Source organism: Chrysemys picta, chromosome 10, assembly GCF_011386835.1.
Source record: "Chrysemys picta bellii isolate R12L10 chromosome 10, ASM1138683v2, whole genome shotgun sequence".
In the NCBI taxonomy this organism is placed as follows: Eukaryota; Metazoa; Chordata; order Testudines; family Emydidae; genus Chrysemys; species Chrysemys picta.
Genome location: NC_088800.1, coordinates 38,624,257 through 38,646,570, shown reverse-complemented (window position 1 = coordinate 38,646,570; position 22,314 = coordinate 38,624,257). Strand labels below are relative to the sequence as shown.

Genomic DNA, 22,314 nt, shown 5'->3' with positions numbered 1-22,314 from the left:
ATACTGCCTGGAACTGTTAGAGCATCTCACCTTTAAATGTTTGTTAGTATTTCCTCAAACTGGTAGATAGCACACAGGATATGACCATACATATTTCTCCTTGTCTAGAAGATATAGGGGAAAGTATGAAATTAAGCTTTTATTTTATAGAAGTAGAAAATGGTAGCATCAACCTTAGAAAGCAAGAAATGGTACACTTTGTATACAACTGTTCTACATGGAGATAGAATTGAAAAAACTCTAGTAAAACCTACACCAGGAGGGAAATTTGAAGCTGAAATAATCCAGAGGTTCTGCATCAATGGCTTACCTACCATATGCCCTACAATGAGACTGTATTTAAAGAGCTCCCTGAAACAGGTCATCTAAGCAGTGACATGAAAGGAAACTTCCCCTCCACAGCTTGCTTTGGTTTTATGGATTAAAAAAAAAAAATGTTGAATTTTAACTGGAACACTGAGGAAATATTTTTCCATGTATCATATTGAATTCCCCACCCCTCAAGAATCAGTTCACAGTCAGGACACCAGGCTAGGAAATGGGTTAAAACGTTTACAGCTAATACACATCCAGCAAAGAGAGAATCTAAACTTAAGTTTGGGGTGTTTTGGTTTATTTTTTTTTTTAATTTAAAGTTGATACACCATGATGAGTGAACCATGTGCCTTGAGCACAGGTGCTAGAGTATGTTTAACTTAAATGACCCTGTCCCACATCACCAGGACAACTGTTTAGCACCAGCATGCTGGTTGCCATGTATGACACGTAGACATGATTTAAGAGCCAGTAATGTTTCCTAAATTAAGCCTCAGCCAGAGCCAGTCAACAATTTCAGATTCAAATCTATTTATATAGTTCCGGAGAGAAAAATATGGAGGTAGCTTAAGTAAGCAGTTACTTCACATGGGTACATATTTCCAAATACATACTGTTCCAGAGACTGCTTAAGAGAAAGCAGTAAAGTTATATGCAGCTACAATAGTAACTTCTATTTTAAAATGTAGAGTTCTTTCATGCCAAACGTAAAGTGATAACGATACATATAAACCTTATGTATATTTTGATTTTTCTATTGTATCAATAGAGTCCAAGATTCAGCTCAGCATTGTTAAAATGCATTATCACATTAACAAAATAATCAGAAGCATCTTTAAGTAAGTGGCAACATATGAGAAGTGCAGTAATCCTGAAAACCTGTACATACATAATTAACCAATACACCTGACTTGGCATATTTAAATTGGACAGTCATAGATATGGATTTCCTGGTCGTCTCCAACAGATACAATTTTGGAACCATTTCCATTGTATTGCACTCCCCAGACCTGCAAATAGAAAAGTGTAAACAATAGCTCATTAAAGTGGGTAACAAGATGCCACTGTTTCACATTTTAAGTAGTCACCAAGTAGTGGGGATGGTAGTTTAAATATATCAGTTCCACTACTAATGCAAAGCTGTTGAGATAACCAAGGCACAGTCGAGACTGCCTTCTGTCTGAAAAAGGCACTAGCCTCACTTTCCATCTTCTGAACCCTGATATTGTCAAATACTATGAAAACCCAATAATCTTCCTACTGCACCCATCTAGCTGAATATACAGTTTGTTCCCCAACAGCCTGGATGAGTAAGGAATGAAAGGTGATATGTACAAAATGGTAATTCTACTGTGAATCAATTTCAACAAGTTTGGTTCTCTCAGTAGCTGTATTAGCCTATTCCATTCCAAGCCAAACTAGTTTATAGTAATTTCAGGAAAGGAAAGGAAAAAGAAACAAAGCATGAGAAATGCGAGTCTGAAAGGAAATGGAGGGTTGCACCAGGCTGAAGGATGGTCACCTTCAGCAGAAGGTAACCCAGACAGCTAACTAATGACTTAAGTACTAATACAAACCCTAGAGAGATCTGGTCAGTCCTTAAACTATTCCTAGTCATGTTACAAGGTCTAAGATAAAAAATTAAAAATAGCACATTAGCCTGCTATTGCCAAAAGGGCTCTGTCTTCAATAGTCTATTTTGGGAAGTCTTTGTCAGTTGCACCACCACTTTTCATTAACACTCCTCTCACACACCTGGATGGGCACGACTGTGTGTTAGCCTCCTGAGAGCAAGACATCAATACAGACAGTTCTCAAAACGAAAAAAAAATCATTTATTTTACTTTTTTAAAAATTAGAACTGTTAAGCTTCAAAGACTCCCTGGAAAACAGGGTAATTAGTAGATTTGACAGCACAAATTACCAAGGAAGTGAAACCTGACTAATAGGGAAGAGAGGGTTGGTTTGTTTTTAATTATTTTATTTTAAATTAAATACCCCCACCCCCTTTTTTGGTTTGGTTTTGTTAACACAAATTCAAATGCCCAAAATGTTTGGGAGGAAAGAGGTTAGTTTGGTAAAGATTTAGCTCCAGCCTGGTCTCAAAGGCAACTACCACTTCAGTGAGAGCTCCAATTCCAAGAAGGCCTCCCAGCAAACGAGTTGATAATCCTGATTTTTGAGGAAAAACCTCAAGAAGAAATAAGCTTTCAGGATTTCTTCCTACATAATTAGGGAAAAAGACACCAACCCACTGCCTTTAACAGTCTATATTTTTTCCCTTTACATTCAGAGCACACTCACCCTGTTTGCTATGAACCAAAATAGGAGGGTAGCAAAGATGTATTGATTTGATATAGACTGATGAGATTCCATTTCACCACCCTAGAGTGTGCCTCTTGATTGGGGCTGTAAGAAGTACTTAGAAAAGGTCAGCCTGGGAGTTTGGGGAGGGGAGGGGGGGGGGAAAATAGATTCTAGGATAGGAATTCTCAAATACCATCAAAGCTTTAAAATGTTAGTGCAGTATCCCAAGGGCTAGTGGTGAAATCCTGGCCCCATTGATTTTAATGGGCTTTTGACATCAATGGAGCCTGGATTTCAATTAAAAAATGTAAGGACCTGCTTATAAAAACACTTAGTTTGCAGCAAGACAGGGTGTAAATCAACTCCACCCTAGCCTGTTTCAAAACTGGAGTAGATTAAAGCGCACTAGGAAACTTCTGGTGTACGGCAGCAGGGTCCACACAGACACTTAGCGTGCAGTAAGTTCACACTCCAGCTTGCTGCAAACCTAAGCATTTGTAAGGACAAGCCCTAAGTGAAGGTTTCATACTAGTAAATCTATCTAGATAAGACGACTGGATATGAGAATTATAATGTTCTACATTCTTAATATACCTGATCCTGATGATCAAAGAAGGTATGAACACAGGTCCTTGTTCCAGCATCCCAAACTTTTACGCTTTTGTCAGATGAACTGGAAAATATTTTAGATCAAATCTGAATTAGTAGCAATTTGATTATACTATAATTAAGAGACCAAAGATCTGATACTACAGTATTTAAAAAAAAAAAAAACACACCACCTCAAAATTAGGGGGAAAGCAACAGAACAAATGAAGATCTACCAGCAGATTCTAGAAACACTGGCCTCAATTAGCAATTATTTTAATATGAACAGCGTGTAAAATAAATGAGCATTCCAAAAACACAGCAATTACCAATTCTCTGAAGCATATTAGTTAGCTAAAGAAAGCACAGTTGAGTAGACTCTCACTAGTCTGCACTGTTCCAAAGGTTAATATTACCAAGATATTATTTTTTCAATATACTATAGTACAATGGGATGAAGCATCAATTAAATAATGAGAAGCTAAGCTACAATCATTAAAATAAATTAACATGCATTTTGAGAATCAATATCTTTGCCTTCAGTTAAGTAGCAAGTAAGTGAACATACCTAACAAAAATTTAGGGCCAGATGATGATACCCTTACTTACATGCAGAAGTACCTCAACTGCAAAAGAAGCCCAACTGATGTCAATTAGATTGTTTGTATAAGGCACTATTATGTAAGTAAGGATATCAGTCTGGCCCATAGTAATTTATAACAGATCTTTCACTCATTAATACAAGTTATCTAGGTTCCACTCTAAGTTATATAGGTAGTGTGTGATCAACCTCAATTTATAAATGGAAGATTAAGTTCCTTCATAAAAATTTACAAAAATTAAAAATGCTAAATACCTGGAAACAAAATGAGTATCATCTGGACAAAACGCCACATTTAATACCCAGGATCCATGACCACTTAGTGTGCCTGCCAAGTTTGCATGTTGTCTATGGGAGACAAAAAGTTTAGCGTTAAGCCACCATATAATAAAAAAAATGCATTAACATTTCATGTGCTAATTTCAGGTAAGTTCTTGGGGGCTTAGGTCACAGTTATCTGAGACACAGCCTCTCCCCCAGTCAGGATACTTGAACTAACCAGGCCTAGGATTTGAGCATAAAATACCTTTGACTTAGCTAGGAAAAGGTAGGTAGTGATTTTGAGAGATGTTTCAGCAGAGGGGAAAGACAGAAGCCAGACTGGTGGAAATCAAAGAAAGCCCAGATAGCAGGAAGAAGAAGGTATTGCCACAGAGTGTCAGGAGAGTGACAGACTACAGGAAAAGAGGGCAGCGATACGGAGAAAGCCAAGGCCTTAAGTGGAGTATGAAGTCAGTCAATGAATGAGGCAGCATATCTTAGGCATAAAGCAGAAATTCTAAAGGTGGACCAAAAAAAAAAAAAAAATAGAATGCAGGATAAGAATGAGGCTGGTAGGTATACTGAACTACCAAATATGGCAAGTGGGCATCAATTTTCTGAGCCAGATCTGCCATCCACATTTGTACCCTTTTAAAAGAGTCCAAGCTCACAGATTTAGTGTTTTACAGTTTAAAATGTCAGATTTTTAAAAAATAGTTAATTCAACTACACAGTTAAAGATAATTCCATACACCGGAATGCTTGGTTTGTTACTCCTGGTGGAATTCTGCGCCAAAAAATTAAAAGTTCTGCACACAATATTTTAACATTCTGCAAAATTCTGTATATTTTATTTGTCAAAATAACACAATATAATCACACCAGTTTCAATTATTTTTGGTCAGTTATTTCAAAATACCTGTCAGCAAGTATGTCTGTAACAATACAGACAACAACAAAAATTCAGAAAATGTTTGACAAATAGATTCCTTACTTGGCATATGAAAACAGAACTCTGAGTAATAATTCATTTAAACTACAATACAGAACTGTATTTTCCACACCCTTCAGAAGCAGAGCAAAGGCTTGGGGGAGTCAGGGATAACGGAGGAGCTGAGGGAGAGGGAAGTAAATTGCTGGGAAGGAGCCTGGGTGTGAACTTGGAAGACTGTTAGGTATGGGTGGGAAAAGTATGGAACATTGGGGGGGGGTGGTGGAAGAGAGAGGGCAAGGGATAGATTGTTAGGAAGCTTCCCCCATGCAGACCCTGGATGACCCCTCGCTGCAGGGAGCTGCAACTTTGTTCCATCGCCACAGCGCCCTCTGGTGGGCAAAGGGCAGCACTGCAGCAACAGAATGGCAAAAGCTTTTCTGTATGAAAAATTAGAAATCTGCGCATATTTAATGAGCCCAGCAGTAGTGCAGAATTCCCACAGGAGTGGTCTGTTCTGGGACACTACAGCCTCTTAGAATATTAGTTTTACATCACATGTCTTGTGAAACAACTTACACATCATAGATTTTGATATATCCATCATCTGAAGCTGTAACGAGTAGTTGGGAATCCGGAGAAAATGTCAATGAGCGAATTGGCATCGCATGGCCTGAAATTCAGAATAGGCATGGTTGATCTGTAAATACTCTATCATTGGTAAGAAGAATTATTAGAGAGGGTTTAAGTCAGAATAATATCTTTCCTCAAAAAAAGCAAGGAGATACTCTTCAGTTTACATATTTGAACGATTGTTAAGCTCCTCATTCTTAGGCTACTTCCGCCCTTGCCCCCCAAAACTCTTCTGAATACAGTCAGTGTAAGTGCATCAGGAATCTGGAAGGTTCTTGAACACTCATCTCCCTCACGTTGTTGCATAAACTACTTGAGAGTCTCTTCATCCCTGTTAGAGTTGCAACGTTCTATAACAAGAGGGAAGGTGTTCCATCCCTCTTCTAGCCACGGGAACTAACTTTTTAATATCAATACAATGTGGGGGGGGGGGGGGAGAACGGGAGAAGGAGTAAGGCAGCATTGACAGACCCGCTTCATTTGCTAGCACTGAGGAAAGTTAAACTGATTTGTTAGGAAGAATCCAGTTAAGCATAACTGGATATGCTTTCTAAGACACATCCATGGTGCATGTTGAAGATTTAAGATTGGATCCCACACATACTTCAGCATTTAGAACCATAAAAATGATGGTGCCTAAATCAGAGCACGGATATAAGTGGACTGTCTTGGAAACTGTCGATCGGTGTAAGCTAACATTCAAGATGGACAAACTAACCTGACATTTCAGCCCATCATACAATATTAAAGTGTTTCTTAATTAACATTTTAATCAGGACTAAAGCTATAACTTGCACACTGCAAACATTCCAAGACTTACCTTCTAGCGTATGCAGAAGTTTTCCAGTTGCAATATCAAAAATATTGATGATGCCATCTATTGCTCCACTGGCTAAATATTTTCCATCTGGACTCTAACAATACATATGTTACACATTTTATAATTACTCTTATTTTGTATTGGGAAGGTGAAAAGAGACAAGATGACATCAAAAATAATCTGCCATGCAAGATATTTAGTATGGTGGGCTCAGAAAAATCTGAAAATCTAAGACTGAAATTCATAAGCAGCACATGAGCAAGAGCAGGAGCGACTTTTCCAGATAGTTTTCAAACTGCATGATGTCCTTAATGTCTATCTGCCTGATTCTTTTACTAGATGCATTATTCATTCTGATGTACAGCAATGGGGGATTTTCTATTGTAATAATTTACAGTGAAGAGTGTGTGCTTTTCAATAGTTTTCTGTCTCACCTAGGAAAAGTCATTTAAACTTATTATGCCTCAATTTCACCATCAACAAAGATACCTCGTAAAGGGGAATTCAGAGATTTAATTGGTATCTGTAATGGTCTGATATCCTTGCTGGAAGAGCAAGAGCACTATAGAAAGCTTTTATTACCTTTAAGGCTGGTCCAATTCATCAGTTGAGTTGGAACAAAGGACCATTTTACATACAGGAAAGGCCAATGGCAATTATAAGCAGAAGTAAAGTGCTTTCTTTAGGAGGTTATTGCCTAGAAGTAGATGATGTGTAGGTAGGAAGTCTGTGTTGTTGTTTTTTAAATAAGAGTTCCTGTTAAGGTTGTGAATATAGTATCAGAAAATGAGTGATTTACAGCAGATTACAAGGATGATACTTTAACAGAAGAGAATATCAGTTAAGTTCTTACATATGCAATGCTAAGAATGAATTTCCCTCTAGTGTCCAGAGAATATTCCTTTTTTCCGGTTTCAACACCAAAAATGTTCACTTTTCCCACATGACTTCCTGTTGCAAGATACTGGGAATCTGGTGAAAAAGCCAACGACCAGGCATCAACTGTACAAAAAAGAAAAAAATATTTGGTATATTTAATCTTGTTTATAGTTTTTAGCCAACAATGTTAATTCCACGTATACCTGTTCACAGATAATTTATTCCCCTGCACTTCAGCCACAAATGTTAAATTCACACCAAGCTAACAAAAGCTGACAGAATAAACGCTTAAGGTGTTTGTTTTTCAGCTTAATCACAGATGATATTTTCTAGGAAGATCTTAGTCTAGGGCATCCTCCTAGAACAGCAGCACATTAATAGTGTTAAATGGCATTAGCTATCATGACCTTGCAAAAAAAAAATCCTCTTATTTGCTTGAAAACCATTAGAAGAAAGAACTGTTGCCTTTGTCAGAAGCAGCACTGGAGAGCTGGCCCAGCAACAGAGACAGAAAGCACTTACAGATAGAAGGAAAGAGTGCAGGGCAGATTATTCATTGAAATAGAATTACATGGTGACTTTTTACAGTTATCTACTTAGCCTGGTGCTGTGTGCCTCACAGATTTATTACATATGTCATTCATTCTCTGACCCTACAAGGTTGATCTACCAACATTCCTTACTATATTATTTAAATCCTTTGGTTAAGATCTTGTGCCCTCCAAATTGGAATTCAGTGCTGGTCAAGGCTTATCTAGACTTAAACCCTTTTTTTTTTTTTATTTGCACCTTTGGACATAGCCATGCACTCCATAAACAAGCACCCTCTGCACAGTACTGAGTTTCAAAGTGCACCTGCAGCAAACCTGGGGCCTTCTTAGTATGCAAATCTCAGCCATCACTGTGTATTTGAATAGGGTTTTTTTTGCCACCACTAGACTTTCTGATCACTACACCTATGAGATAACTGGATGCGATTCTGCCTTATGCACCCTCAACAAAAAATAGTCACAATAGAGACAGTGAATAAAGCCAGCAGGATTACATGAAAGCCTTGTCAACACCTAGAAGTTGCACTAGTTTAACTAAAATCAGTTTTTAAATAGATTGTTATCAGTGCAACCCCAAATAGAGAGACATCAGATTAACACTGGCTTATACCAGTATAGCGTGCATTGGTAAAGTATATGCAAGGGAATGCCTGTTAATCTCATATCCTTGTTTTGCAAAAGGAAGGAGACTGTTGTGACACTATAAAAAAAGCTAGTCACTCCCAGCTAGTATGTTAGTTCTCTACTGTACTGTATAAATACACACTTTGCAGAGATTACATATAACCACCAAGATCTTACCAGGACCAGCATCTATGGACTTGATCTGTTTGCCAGTTTCTAAATCCCAAAGACGAATATGAGCATCTAGGGAACTGGATGCTGCAATGGAACCTGTGTGGCTGATATCTACTGATACCACACCCAGTTGATGGCCCTCTAAAGTCCATTGTAGATCTAATTTTTCATCAGTCCTTTTGTTAAAAACACAAACAAAAACAAACTAATTAAGAGTAATTTCAGGTATTGCACCCACCTCCAGCTTCCCACCTCCCTTTCTTTTTCTTAAAAAGCATTTTTTACCTTTTGCACAGCAAAAGGGGAGAACTGACTGCAGGTGAAGAGTGAAAGCAGACAGTTTGTGCGTAGCACTACTTACAACCTTTTTTTCCAGCTTGTTTCCCCAGCCCTAGCCCCCATTTCAGCAAAGCAAAGTGCTCTGCTACTTACTGTGCAGTGCACAGCTACTGATGTTCTGAGGGCTAAAGAAGGAAAGAATACTGTATTTCTGCACTAGTTTACATTGTATTTCCAACTGTTAATCAGTTTAACCAATGTTTATCGAACCCCTCACTTACCATTTCCAGACCTTCACTAGATCATCTAAAGATCCAGAGATTACTGTCTCAGAACCATCTCTTTTATTCTTTCCCCATGCAACTGACCAGATGGCATCATCATGTGCTGGAAGAGAGCACAAATATTAGAGAGAAAACAATGGTGTTTCTTGGAATCAAGCAGGTGTCTTTACTCACAGCAGTTGCTTGTTCTTACTTCCTGCTGTAAGCAGAAGGAAGCACTAATAACGTGCGGAATCCACTAACAGTACCTTCCCCTCTCACCTGTAATTCTCATGTCATTCTGAGAACATATACATAATAGAAAAAACAGAATGGAAAGCTGCTAGCACGCATGGTATCTGACAGCAGCAGCCATGTTAGACTCTACCCATAGCAAAATGCAAGTCCTGGTCAAGGCCATGTGAACCATGTAGCCAACTGGACCTAAATTCTGCAGCAAAGCTTCTGGTTACTGTGGCATTTCAGTCCAACAGATTTTGAAATTCTGTGGCAGGTTCAGGTAGCTTACAAAACAAAACAGGGAAATTTAACAAAAACAATCAGATTCAAAAATGAAAAATAAATCCGTATAGTATTCTTTGTGTTAGAAATCTAGGAGCTCAGTAAACCAAATGTGATGCAAATGTTTGTATTGACAATTCATAACTACAATGGAAAATTTGTCAGGGAGGAAGCTCATGGTATCTGCAGTTGGGAATACTGTCACTCATGAAAGCATGGGATTCTGCTGCACATGCTGTAGAACCACAGAATCCAGGGAGCCGTGGTCACAGTAAACAGCCTAATGGATCATGGGCTTGCCTATGAATCCATGCATTCTCAAGTACACCTGAACCAGTCTACAAAAAAGTAACATGGATTGGGAATGTTCTCATAGGGCCTGAACCAAAGCCCACTGAAGTCAAGAAGAGTCCTTTTGTGACTTCGGAGTGCTTTGGATCATGCCTATGCAACATTAAATCCAATTTTATTTACCATGATCACTGCAGCTAAAAACACCGAAAAACCCACTCAGATTTAGACTTACTAAGAATGCAATGTTTCACAAATCTGTTAGCATTAATTTTAAATCACCCAAGGAAATAAAGATGTTAGGTAAGAAAAATTAACAGCACAATACCATGTTAGTATCTCCTCACCTTGTTCTTGCTTGAAGAGAATACTGTACTGAAATGAAAGAGAGCATCCACGTTATGAAAATGGTCACAAATCAAACTAGAGAGATTAGTTGAATTACTCCGGTGTATTTACCTGTGTGGTCATTTCTTTATATAAGCTGAATATGCATAGGAATACTCTGGAAACAAAAAGAAAAAGTTAGGATCAGAAATAAGAATTAGGGCTGTCAAGTGACTAAAAAAATTAATTGCGATTAATTGCTCTGTTAAACAATAGAATACCATTTATTTTAAATATTTTTGGATGTTTACTTCATTTTCAAATATATTAATTTCAATTACAACACAGAATACAAAGTGTACAGTGCTCACTTGATTTTTTTTATTACAAATATCTGCACTGTAAAAAAAAACAAAAAAAATGTATTTTTCAATTCACCTCATACAAGTACTGTAGTGCAATCTCTTTATCATGAAAGTTGAACTTACAAATGTAGAATTATGAACAACAACAAAAACACATTCAAAAATAAAACAACGTAAAACTTTAGAGCCTACAAATCTACTCAGTCCTACTTTTTGGTCAGCCAATCACTCGGACAAACAAGGTTGGTTACAATTTGCAGGAGATAATGCTGCCCGCTTCTTGTTTACAATGTCACCTGAAAGTGAGAAAAGGCATTTGCATGGCACTGTTGTAGCTGGCGTTGCAAGATATTTACGTGCCAGTTGCACTATAGAGTCATATGTCCCTTCATACTTCAACCACCATCCTAGAGGACATGCTTCCATGCTGATGAGTTCTACTTGATAACGATCCAAAGCAGTATGGACTGACGCATGTTCATTTCCATCATCTAAGTCAGATGCCACCAGCAGAAAGTTGAATTGGACTTTTTTTTGACAGTTTGGGTTCTGTAGTTTCTGCATCGGAGTGTTGTTCTTTTAAGACTTCTAAAAGAAAGCTCCACACCTCGTCCCTCTCAGATTTGGGATGGCACTTCAGATTCTTAAACCTTGGGTCGAGTGCTATAGCTATTTTTAGAAATCTCACATCAGTACCTTCTTTGCGTTTTGTCAAATCTGCTGTGAAAGTGTTCTTAAAATGAACACATGCTGGGTCATCATCCGAGACTGCTGTAACATGAAATATATGCAGAATGCAGGTAAAACACAGTAGGAGACATACAATTCTTCCCCCCAAGGAATACAGTCACAAATGTAATTGATGCATTATTTTCTTTTAAACGGGCATCGTCAGCATGGAAGCATGTCCTCTGGAATGGTGGCCGAAGCATGAAGGGGCATACAAATGTTTAGCATATCTGGCATGTAAATACCTTGCAATGCCGGCTACAAAAGTGCCATGCAAACACCTGTTCTCACTTTCAGGTGACATAGTAAATAAGACGCAGGCAGCAGTATCTCCAGTCAATATAAACAAACTTGTTTGTCTTAGTGATTGGCAGAATAAGTAGGAGGACTGAGTGGACTTGTAGCGCTAAAGTTTTACACAGTTTTGTTTTTGAGTGCAGTTATGTAACCGAAAAAAAATCTGCATTTGTAAGTTACACTTTCAGGATAAAGAGATTGCACTTCAGTACTTGTATGAAGGGAATTGAATAACACTATTTCTTTTGTTTATCATTTTTACAGTGCATATATTTGTAATAAAAAAATAATATAAACTGAGCACTGTGCACTTTGTATTCTGTGTTATAGCTGAAATCAATATTGAAAATGTAGAAAACATCCAAAAATATTTAATAAATTTCAATTGGTATTCTGTTATAAGTGCGATTAATTTTTTTAATCGCAATTAATTTTTTTGAGTAAATAGCGTGAGTTAACTGCAATTAATTGATAGTCCTAATACGAATACAAATAAATCTTCACAAGACAGTTTACCCTTCCCCTTTCTTCCCCCAGGTTTACCACAACAAGAACAAACTAAAATGGCAGAAGTACTATTTAACCTTCCAAAGCAAGACTTGCCACTGAGACCTACTTGGTATTCAAACAATGGCATATAAAGTAGTTTCAGCAATAAGAAGCCTCTAGTAATCATATCATGTTCTGATATGCAGTGAGATACTATTTTTCCAAGGCCACAGTCCTGCATCAGGATCCAGTACCATATACCTCTCCACTTGTATGGCATCCCAATTAAATCAACTGGACTTTGTACAGGTTCATGGGACCAGGACAATGGATCCTGCAATATGCATCCTATGGGAATGAGGGTCAACCCATTTGGAGCTCATTCCAAGATTGAGGCCTTAGATCAGGGTGGGCAAACATTTTGGCCCAAGGGCCACATCTGGGTATAGAAATTGTATAGCGGGCCATGAATGCTCACAAAATTGGGGGTTGGGGTGCAGGAGGGGGTGAGGGCTCTGGAGTGGGGCCAGAAATGAGTTCAGGTTGTGGGAGGGTCTGGACTGGGGGAGGGGGTTGAGGAGCGGGGACGAGGGCTCCAGCTGGGGATTCAGGCTCTGGGATGGGGCTGTAGATGAGGGGTTGGGGGTGCAGGAGGGTGCTCTAGGCTAGAACCAAGGGGCTCAAAGGGCAGGAAGGGGATCAGGGCTAGGACAGGGGGTTGTGGCACCAGAGGGGACCACGGGTGCAGGCTTTGGGTTGTGCTTACTTCAAGCAACAACCAGAAGCAGCAGCATGTCTCCTCTCTGCTCCTATGCGGAGGCTCGGCTAGGCAGCTCTGCATGCTGCCCCGTCCGCAGGTGCCGCCCCTGCAGCTCCCATTGGCTGCGGTTCCTGGCCAATGGGAGCTGCAGAGCTGGCACCTGGGGCAGGGGCAGCATATGGAGCCCCCTGGCTGCCCTACCTGTAGGATCTGGAAGGGGGACATGCCGCTGCTTCCAGGAACTGCGCAGAGCCACAGCACACACGGAGCGGGTCAAGCCCCGACCCCGCTCCCCAGCGGGAGCTCAAGGGCCGGATTAAAACGACTCAAGGACCAGATGTGGCCCCCGGGCCGTAGTTTGCCCACCCCTGCCTTAGACTGTAAACACTTCAGGGCAGAGAAACTTGAAAAAGCTGATTTTTAAAAGCGAGCTTAAAACACTTTCAAGTTCTACACCTACCCTGGGCCCCCCAGCCACTTCTCTGGGTTTGATAATCATGTTTTCCTGATTGTTAAAAAATGCTTCTCTCCCCTCTGGCTGGGTGAAAGGTTCACGCAAAGAGGGGGAACTGGCTAACTACACGGGGGGAAGTGACACCCACTACGCAGAGCGCTGCCAACTGCACGGAGGAACGGACCAGTCTGGGCCAGGCCAGTTACTGGGATCCTGGGGGCGGGAGCAACAGCAGGCTGGTGGGCACTGCCCAAGAGAAACGGAGGACATGGGACCCTGGACATCCTGCACCTCCCCGGAAACCGCCTGAGGGCCCCACCCTAGCGCCCGTCCCTGGGTCCCCGGCAGCCCCCCAGCACCCCCCTTCCGCGGCGGCAGCTCCCCTCTCCCGCACCAGTTAACACCCCAGCAGGCACCTGGCGCTGGCGCCACGCCCGCCCCAAGACCCTGCCCCCACCCCCTCGGGGCCCCGCATCTCTTACCTGGGCGCCGCTCCTGCTCCTCCCACGCGAACTCGCCGCCACCCAACCAGCACCAGCGACGCCGGCGCCCTATGATGAGGTTTCTTACCATAGAGAGAAAGGCTGGAGCGTCCGACTTCAGGGCCTGTCTCCCCGCAGTGATCATAGAGGAAGGCGGAGCTGGGGCCAGAGCGTTGTGCTGCCACCTTGTAGCTGAGAAGGCCCCTTGAGCCTCCCTCCACCTGCCTCGGCGGCTACCCGCCGCGCCGCCCCCGCTGGCCCCTCTTCGCCTCGTCTCTCTCCTTTCGAAGAGCAGCGCAGGGGCCCTGATCGCCCCTAGTGTGACTCCCCCGAGCCCGGGGCCGCGTGGCAGCCAGGCGGCGCTGGCCTGGCCCGCAGGGCGCAGTGGGTGGGCATCCAGGGTGCCAGGCGAGTGCCTCTGCGCACAGGCCCAGCCAGGTCCATGCGGGGCTGTGGCCAGTCAGGAAAGTCCCGTCACCTCTGCCCCTCCTTAGTCTAGCCAAAATGCTGCCGTGAAAATCCTCCCCAGCCACATCCAGCTTCTCACCAATCCCAGCCCCTTGCCTCCACTTCACACCTAGACGCCTGCTCCTGGTCTCCTGCCCACATAGTGCCTGCCAAGCTCCCTCCAGCCATTCACCGCTCCCTTAGCTAGCTGCCGCCGTCCCACCGCTCTCTCTGCACCTGCCTCTATGGCTGCCCCGTTCCTGGAACCCCTCCCTGGCCTGGCTTCCACCTTTTCCTTGGTCAAGTAAGTTCCCAGGCGAAACATTTCTTCAATGAGGCCTAATCACTCTCTTCAAAAAATGATAGTGAAACCGGTGGTACTACCCAGACTCCTGCTGAACCTAACTGCTTAGGCGCTTGCTGCGCGCCACGTCCCTTCCCCCATTCTCCACTGAAATATTGCCAATGAGATTGTAACTTCCTTGGGGCAGGGACCTTGCCCTCATATTTGACCATAAAGCCCTTAGCACATTTTGGGCTCCAAATAAAGTAACTAATTATTTTTGTTAATAATAAACAGTAGCAAAAATTAAACCTCATTAGGACATAATTGGCGGGATTTGGGAGTGGCTTCTTGAAAGGCTGACTCGGCAGTTTGGGGAGTTGCTGGCTGTGAGTTGTACCTGGCTGCCTTTTGTCATGGTTAGGGAGAAGTAGTGAAGATCAGAGTTGGGGAGGAACTTGTCCAGAAATTTCTGCATCCGAAGAAGTGGGCTGTAGCCCACGAAAGCTTATGCTCTAATAAATTTGTTAGTCTCTAAGGTGCCACAAGTACTCCTGTTCTTTTTGCGGATACAGACTAACGTGGCTGCTACTCTGAAACCTGTCATTCTTGCCCTTGATTACTCTGTGCAGTAGAGACTTAGGGCAACCAGACACCAAGTGTGAAAAATCGGGACAGGGAGTGGTGGGTAATAGGAGCTTATATAAGAAAAAGACCCCAAAATCGGACTGTCCCTATAAAATTGGGACATCTGTTCATCCTATAGAGACTCCACATACTCTTTTAAATGTTCTAGTAGTGGGATCATGCACCTGACAGCTTCTCCAAGGAAAATACTGTAGCTTCTTTAACTTTACTGAAGGAAGAGGAAGTTTCCTTGGTAACCATCTATGATCATACAGAAGAGGTATGCTACTCTTTCTAACAAGCTGGATCATTTCCAAATGTTGTTTACTAACTCTCACCCATGTGTTAAGATTCTGGAAAAACTGTCCAAATTAACTTATACTGGGACATTAAGTTAAAACCCCTGGATAAGATTCAATAGCATTCTGCAATTTGTAATCAGTCTTTACTTGTCAAATTTTGCCTGAGTAAGCAAAGTAAAAACAGAGGCAGGACCTTTGCATTTGTCCCCCAACACAATACTGCAATAAAAGAATCTAGAAAAACAGGAATCCATGGGGGAGGGGGCATGTTGAAGAGAGGAGGCAGGGGACTCAGAAGAAATACAGCTAAGCCCTCTGATCCAAGGGTATCTGAAAAGAAGAGGCCAAAACCCAGGGAAGGGATAGCAGTAGTATAGAGAAATTCCCACTTTACCTGTGGTACTTATATGGCCCCATCACCGTAGTATCTGAGCGCCACACATCACAGCCCCTCGGTGAGATAGAGCAGTGCTATTATCCCCATTGTATAGATGGGGCACTGAAGGACACACAGACTAAAGGCCAGATTTTCAAAAACAACTGATACAGACTAACATGGCTACCACTCTGAAACCTGTCACCATGCAAGGCACAGATTTTCAAAGGTATTTAGGCACCTAGTGGGATTTTCAAAAGCACCTAGAAGGTTAGGTGCTTTGTAAACCCCACTAGATGCCTAGCTGCATCTATGGGTGCCTAAAAACATTTGAAAATCTTCCCTAAGGTCATGCAAGAAGTCCATGGGGTGGGGGGAGAAGGACCCGATGTCTCTCAGGGCTAGCCCCTTATCCACTGGACCAGCCTTTCTGCTGCATGCTGCGAAAAAGAGGACTCAGATGGGAGCAAAACCAAGAAGACCAGTTCTCTCAGATTCCAGGAATTGGTCCCAGGTGTTTGGGAAGGATGTCATGGTTGGCAGTATGAAAAGCAGCACAGAGGATGAAGAGGAAGGATGAAGAAAGAAAGATAATGAGAGAGTCAGATGAGAGGAGAGCACTTAACTGCCAATGGGTGGCAGGTTCTGCCCCAGGCTGGGTTGTACAGCAATGCCTGCTGTGTGATTTTAACTGAAAATGATTTTGTTTTGTCATTTTTTGTTTCGAGTTTGAGAAAAGGAAGGAATGAGAAAGCATCATATGAATATCAGATATGATTATACATGAAATTCTTAGGGTTTCAGCTGTACTCAGACCAATTCCAGAACAGAAATTGCATCCACAGAGTCCATAAAGTCGACAATTATTGTCATGATTTGTATTATTCACTGGGCATCATCTGTGTGCTCAGCACTGTTCAGAATATGCCAGGAAATGTAGTCTCTTAGCCAATGCATATAAGATGTGTAACTCTGGATAAGATAGGTTTTAGAGTAGCAGCCATGTTAGTCTTTATCCGCAAAAAGAAGAGGAGTACTTAGTCTCTAAGGTGCCACAAGTACTTCTGTTCTTTTTTCGGGATAAGATGGCTCAGATATTTAAGTATGGAGTATATAGTATCAAAGGGGTAGCCGTGTTAGTCTGTAACCACAAAAACAAAGAGGAGGAGGTGCCACCTCCTATAGTTATTGACCACACATGTTATCACATGTTCACTGTGATGTTAATATCCGTGGCTGCAGGAGCTGATGGCAATAGAAGTTTTACTTGATTAAGGACTAGAAGATTTGACCCTCCAACTTTCTTCCAAGTGCAAGAGCTGCCCAGAGCTCCTGTGCCTGTTTATTTTCCTTTCCTGCCTGCAGTAGCCCTGATATACCTCAAAAGTCTCAATTTTTCTCCCCAACTTTAAAACGTGGAATTTTCTTGGTATTTGGTTTAAAATACTCTCCTGTGAAAACTGCAACTCAATCACTGTAGTGTTGTGTTTAAGACCCTTCTGGAAAGTAACTAGCCTTTAAACAGAAGTGAAAGCAGTGTTACCAACTCTCATGATTTTGTCATGAGTCTCATGATAATTATTAACAAAGAGTCCTGTGGCACCTTATAGACTAACAAGATGTATTGGAGCATAAGCTTTCGTGGGTGAATACCCACTTGGTCACCCATGAAAGCCTAAGCTCCAATACGTCTGTTAGTCTATAAGGTGCCACAGGACTCTTTGTTGCTTTTTACAGATCCTGACTAACACGGCTACCCCTCTGATACATATACATGATAATTATTGTTTCCTTAAAGCCCCAGCTCCTGGAGTCAAGTGGATATGTGATGATTTCAGCCTTCATCCTTAAAGAAAAATGAAGTTTCTAGCCCTTGTGGCTGTGGAGAAAGTTTCAAAATGTGATCCCAGTGCACCTTAAAGGCTCAAAAAGCAGAATGTAAATAAAAAAAACACACCAAATCTATTATTTTTACATAATCTCATGATTTTGGTGAGCCTGATTCATGATTTATTTTACATTTGGGGTTGGCAATACTATGAAAGTGACTTGAACGTGTCAGTTTCACTCCTGTTTAAAGTCAGTTTCTAGTCCATTATTTGTAGTGAGAGAACACCCCTAAAGCCCCAGGCAGGTGCAGTATAAACTCACGGGGCCTTGCCCTAGTAGGATGTTTCTAAAAGTTAAATGATCTATTCCCAGCTTGATGAACTGCAAAAAAGTGATAGAAGTAATCTAGATTTTCTACAATTGTTTCAATTGTTGTATTCAAGAGTTAGTAACAAAGTAGGAATATACATTACATTTTTAAACCTAACCAGTGTCCCTTAAGTGAATTGACACAAGAGGTCAGAACATGTTAGTATTAGAGCTGAGTGGGTCTAATATTTATTTAATTTTCTTTCTTTATATAGGAATTAGAAATTATTATCTGACAGGAGCACTGTACCTACGTTATTATCTGTAAAAAAACAAGAGAGTTTTCAGGTGCCCAAGTAGCCTCTGGAATCATGGTTAAAGTTGCCCTCCACCCCCACCCCCCAATCTGAAATGGTGCCCCTGACTAGGTATCCTTAATGAAGGCTTATTTCCTCTTCAGCAGATACTGAATAAATCTACTGGAAATCTTAATTTCATCTAGTATTCCTAAAGTCAGAGCAGTGGATAGCTCTTTTCTTCTAACCTGGATTCTCCTATCTGAGAAATCATCCATTTAAAATACCCTGTTACTATCCTTTGTCTAAATGACCAGGACTGGGTTTTGCAATTGTTATGCAGAATCAAAATATAATGCTCAGGAGTCAGATGCTTCTAATCTCTCCAGATATGTTTCATCATACAGAAAACTACCAACCTACTGTAGGTATTCACTTTACACACAAGAAATCTTACCTCTTCAAATGTTTGTTAGTGTTCCCCTGTACACATGGAGTGAGATCGTGGGATGTTTCTTATATCTTTTTTGATACAGATATCCTTTCTCTATCATTAAAGTGAAAGCTGATTAGAGGATGTATTGGTGCATCAGGGGATAATCTGAAGCAAAATGTGTCATGTATTTGATCTGCAGCTATAACTGTCTGTTGAGAGCGTGGTGATTTTAATATCAGAGTTTGGAGGTATTTTTACATCTGTTTTATCTTTATTCCTGAGCACCTATGTGTTCTGTGATTGGATGGATATTTATTTTGAATCTAGTGAGGATAATAATTTAGGACTGTCAGAGTGTTCAACTGCCGATTTTTAAAGGAATGTTACAGTGGAAAAACCCAAAGCATTTAAACATATTATTATAATTGTTATTCAACATGTATATTGTCACATTGAGGCCCCATAGATTGTGGTCTATTGTGCTAGGTGCTGTACAAACATAGCAAATGGCAGCCTCTGGCCAAAAGCTCTTACTTTCTGGAAAACAAGACATAAAGATAGCTGAAACAAACAAGCATGTTGGGGCTGAGGAAGACAAGGAGACAAAAACAATAGGATATGTGCAGTTCTTCGCTACACAGGCGCAACAATCACAATTACCTACCTAGCCTTTATCAGATGACAAATGTGCAGATAACTTTGATTTATTAAGGTCTTGGAGGTATCTGAAATCTTTATAAAATCAGCAGGTTCGATAATCAGGAGTTTCAGCTCTGCGGGTTGGCTGAAGTGCGCAGGATTCAAACTCAGCCCCTGCAGAGCCACTCAGCTGACATGTCAACTCCTTTCTCTCCTCCATAGTAAATAATTAGTTTAGTGAAGGGGTTTACTGAACGATGTACGTAGCGCTTGAAGCTCCGTGTAGGTTGGATGGAAGTGCGGATGTGATTTGTATCGGGAAGGCACAGTCTCTCTGGTTTATCAGGATGGTGAATATGAAGGATAGAGTGGGGAATCTGGTCCAGATAGGGGCAAATTTTCAGGTGCACAGTGGGGACCAGATTTCAGATCAGCTCTGGGCCCACTAAGGCACCTAAAAATAAGGACCAGATTTTCAAAGGAGCTCTGCACCCAAAGTGCTGAAATGTTTTGAAATTTTGGCTATTTTGGTGCCTTAATAGGAGCACAGCTCTTCTGAAAATTCTGGTCATAGGAGCGTAGCTAGGGAACAGTTTTGGTTTTGGGCTATGTGTGTAAAATATGTTGTGAGCTTTGGGGCATCCTCTAGGTTTCCGTGGGGAGAACTGCAGTGTGAGGTAGGTAGGTATGTCTGTGTGACACACAGAACTAGAACAAGTTGTATTAACAAATGCAAAGAACAGTGCATAAGAATAAATTTGTTAGTATCTAAGGTGCCACAAGTACTCATGTTCTTTTTAAGAATACTCTGTAACTTGCTATATATATATTCACCACTAGGGGGAGCTCTACAGCATCTTGACCAGCACCAGAAACTGAGATTGGGCAGGCCCAAGTCTGGTTCTTATGCAAAAGGCAAAATGTGAGCTATATTGGTAATAATGGGCAGGTGAACTAGAGGATAGTCTGTGGGCCAGGAAGAGTGAGTGGTGGGTTGTGTGAATGTGTAGCCCATAATAGAGATACAGTGGAGAGTAAATGGGATGAGCAAGGCCGGCCTTAGGGGTGGGCCACCCAGCCAACTGCCCCGGGGAGCCATGGTCAAGGGGGCGCTGTGCGGCAGCGCAAAGGTGTGCACTGCTGGTGTAGAGTCAAACTGCTCCCGGCTGGCAGGGGAGTGCCGCGTGGTGGGGGTGCCGGATTTCTCCCTGCTTCCTCCTGGTGGGAGGGGAGTAGCAGTGCTGATATACAGATACTGCTCACGCACACACATCCCAACATTCCTCTGCACCCCCCTAGGGGGCTGTAAAGAAGGGAGCGAGGAGCAACACCAAGCGCTCCATACATCCAGGTCACTTTCCCCACCTTGGATGTGCTGTGAGGCAAGCATCAGGAGCTGCTGCTCTGCTCCTTCCCCTTACGCAGCCCAGGTGGGGAAAATAACCTGGATGCAGGAAGCCCTGATGTTAAAGTAGCAGCCATAAAGGGACACTAAATAAAAAATGTTTTTTGTTGTAGATAAACAATTTTAACCTATGTGGATAACACCTTAAATATGTTAAAATCCCATTTCATTTTCATTTTGTATGAGTTTTGTTTTATTACTATTATTATTAATCATGTTGTTATAGTATTGCCTAAGGACCAGTTTAGGACAGGATCCCATTGTGCTAGGTTCTGTACAAATAGAGCAGCAGACAATCCCTGCCCTGAAGAGCTTAGAATCTAAATAGATAAGACAGAAAAGGTCGGGGCCGAGAAAGGATATGACACATGAGCAGAGTGAAGTGAGCTTTCTTGCATTCCTGTCAGCTTGGACAATGAAAATCAGTGAACTATTCCAGCAGTTTCAAGTTCAATTTCCCTACCTAGAGAGGGCTTGGTGTACCAGAAAGGGGCCATTGACAGAAACTGTAGCACCTGTAGCCACGCAGGGCTGGCTCCAACATTTCTGCCGCCCCAAGCAAAAAAAAAAAAAATCGTGATCGGCGGCTGCAAAAAAAAAAAAAAGCCGCGATCGGCTGTGGCAGTTCAGCGGCAGGTCCTTCGCTCCTAGAGGGTGTGAGGGACCTGCCGCCCCCGAATTGCCGCAGGTGCCGCCCCTCTCCTGTGGCCGCCCCAAGCACCTGCTTGTTAAGCTGGTGCCTGGAGCCAGCCCTGGAACCACGGCAATGTTTAGAAACAGTGCAGATTTATACCAGCTGCCCATTGTGGGGCAGCACTATCAAGATTATTTCAGTCTGTCCCTGGTAGCACATATGCAGCCCTCACAATGAAACATTAATCACTCCGAGACTGTCAGTGTTCTGGCAGTGGAGAAGCAGACTGTGACCAGTTGTGGCAGGTGGAAAGAGTCCTCTGCTGGAGTTGCCTGATGTGCCCCCAGGGAACCCACGCCCGCTGGGTAAGGAGCTGTCATCTTGGGAATGAATTGAGGCAACATTTAGCACTGCTTTCTCATTCATTTCAGTGGTATCTATCCCTTTCATGCAAGTCTCATCTAAGGACTGGATAGTCACGCAGAGAGCGTGTGTCTTTCTTGACAAGTGCAGTATAAGCATAAAGCCAGCAGCACTGCAACACACTTGGGAAGCAAGGGAAATGAAAATAATAGGAAGATTTTTGTGGATGCAGACATAATCTCCAGCCATGGCTCCTCTTTTGAAATGTGCTGGTTGGGACAGACATGAGGTAAAATAACCTCAATTTTTCTGCGGCTTTGCTTCCTGTTTCTTTCTCTGCTCACTTTTTTTGTCTTCCTTCCTCTACATTTTTCTCTTGTACTCTTCTCCCTCCCTCCTTGTCCATTCAAAATTCCCAGGCTATT

General features: G+C 41.9%; 1 protein-coding gene across 2 annotated transcripts; it reads right to left on the bottom strand.

Annotated features, from left to right (window-relative positions):
- Nucleotides 1-126: 126 nt before the first annotated feature.
- On the bottom strand, nt 127-14,130 carry LOC135973969 (superkiller complex protein 8). 2 transcript variants are annotated; one of them, XM_065559629.1, is made up of 11 exons: nt 13,943-14,130; nt 10,499-10,544; nt 10,387-10,414; nt 9,245-9,350; nt 8,688-8,860; nt 7,310-7,458; nt 6,457-6,550; nt 5,583-5,676; nt 4,067-4,159; nt 3,217-3,295; nt 127-1,325 (listed from the first exon to the last, which is right to left on the bottom strand). In XM_065559629.1, the coding sequence occupies exons 2-11, from the start codon at nt 10,508-10,510 to the stop codon at nt 1,236-1,238; spliced, it is 918 nt and encodes a 305-aa protein (XP_065415701.1). In that variant the 5' UTR covers nt 10,511-10,544; nt 13,943-14,130; the 3' UTR covers nt 127-1,235. The 2 variants fall into 2 exon arrangements, with proteins under 2 accessions (XP_065415701.1, XP_065415702.1); XM_065559630.1 differs by lacking the exon at nt 13,943-14,130 and adding an exon at nt 11,428-11,497.
- Nucleotides 14,131-22,314: the final 8,184 nt, after the last annotated feature.

What these genes read in the sequence shown, in the direction of transcription:
- LOC135973969 (XM_065559629.1), bottom strand. An exon ending in GTCCATAGATGCTGGTCCTG is followed by an intron (nt 7,459 to 8,687) that starts GTAAGATCTTGG and finishes TTTTTTGTACAG; the next exon opens with TTGATGCCTGGTCGTTGGCT. An exon ending in TCTTTGATCATCAGGATCAG is followed by an intron (nt 1,326 to 3,216) that starts GTATATTAAGAA and finishes TTCTATTTGCAG; the next exon opens with GTCTGGGGAGTGCAATACAA.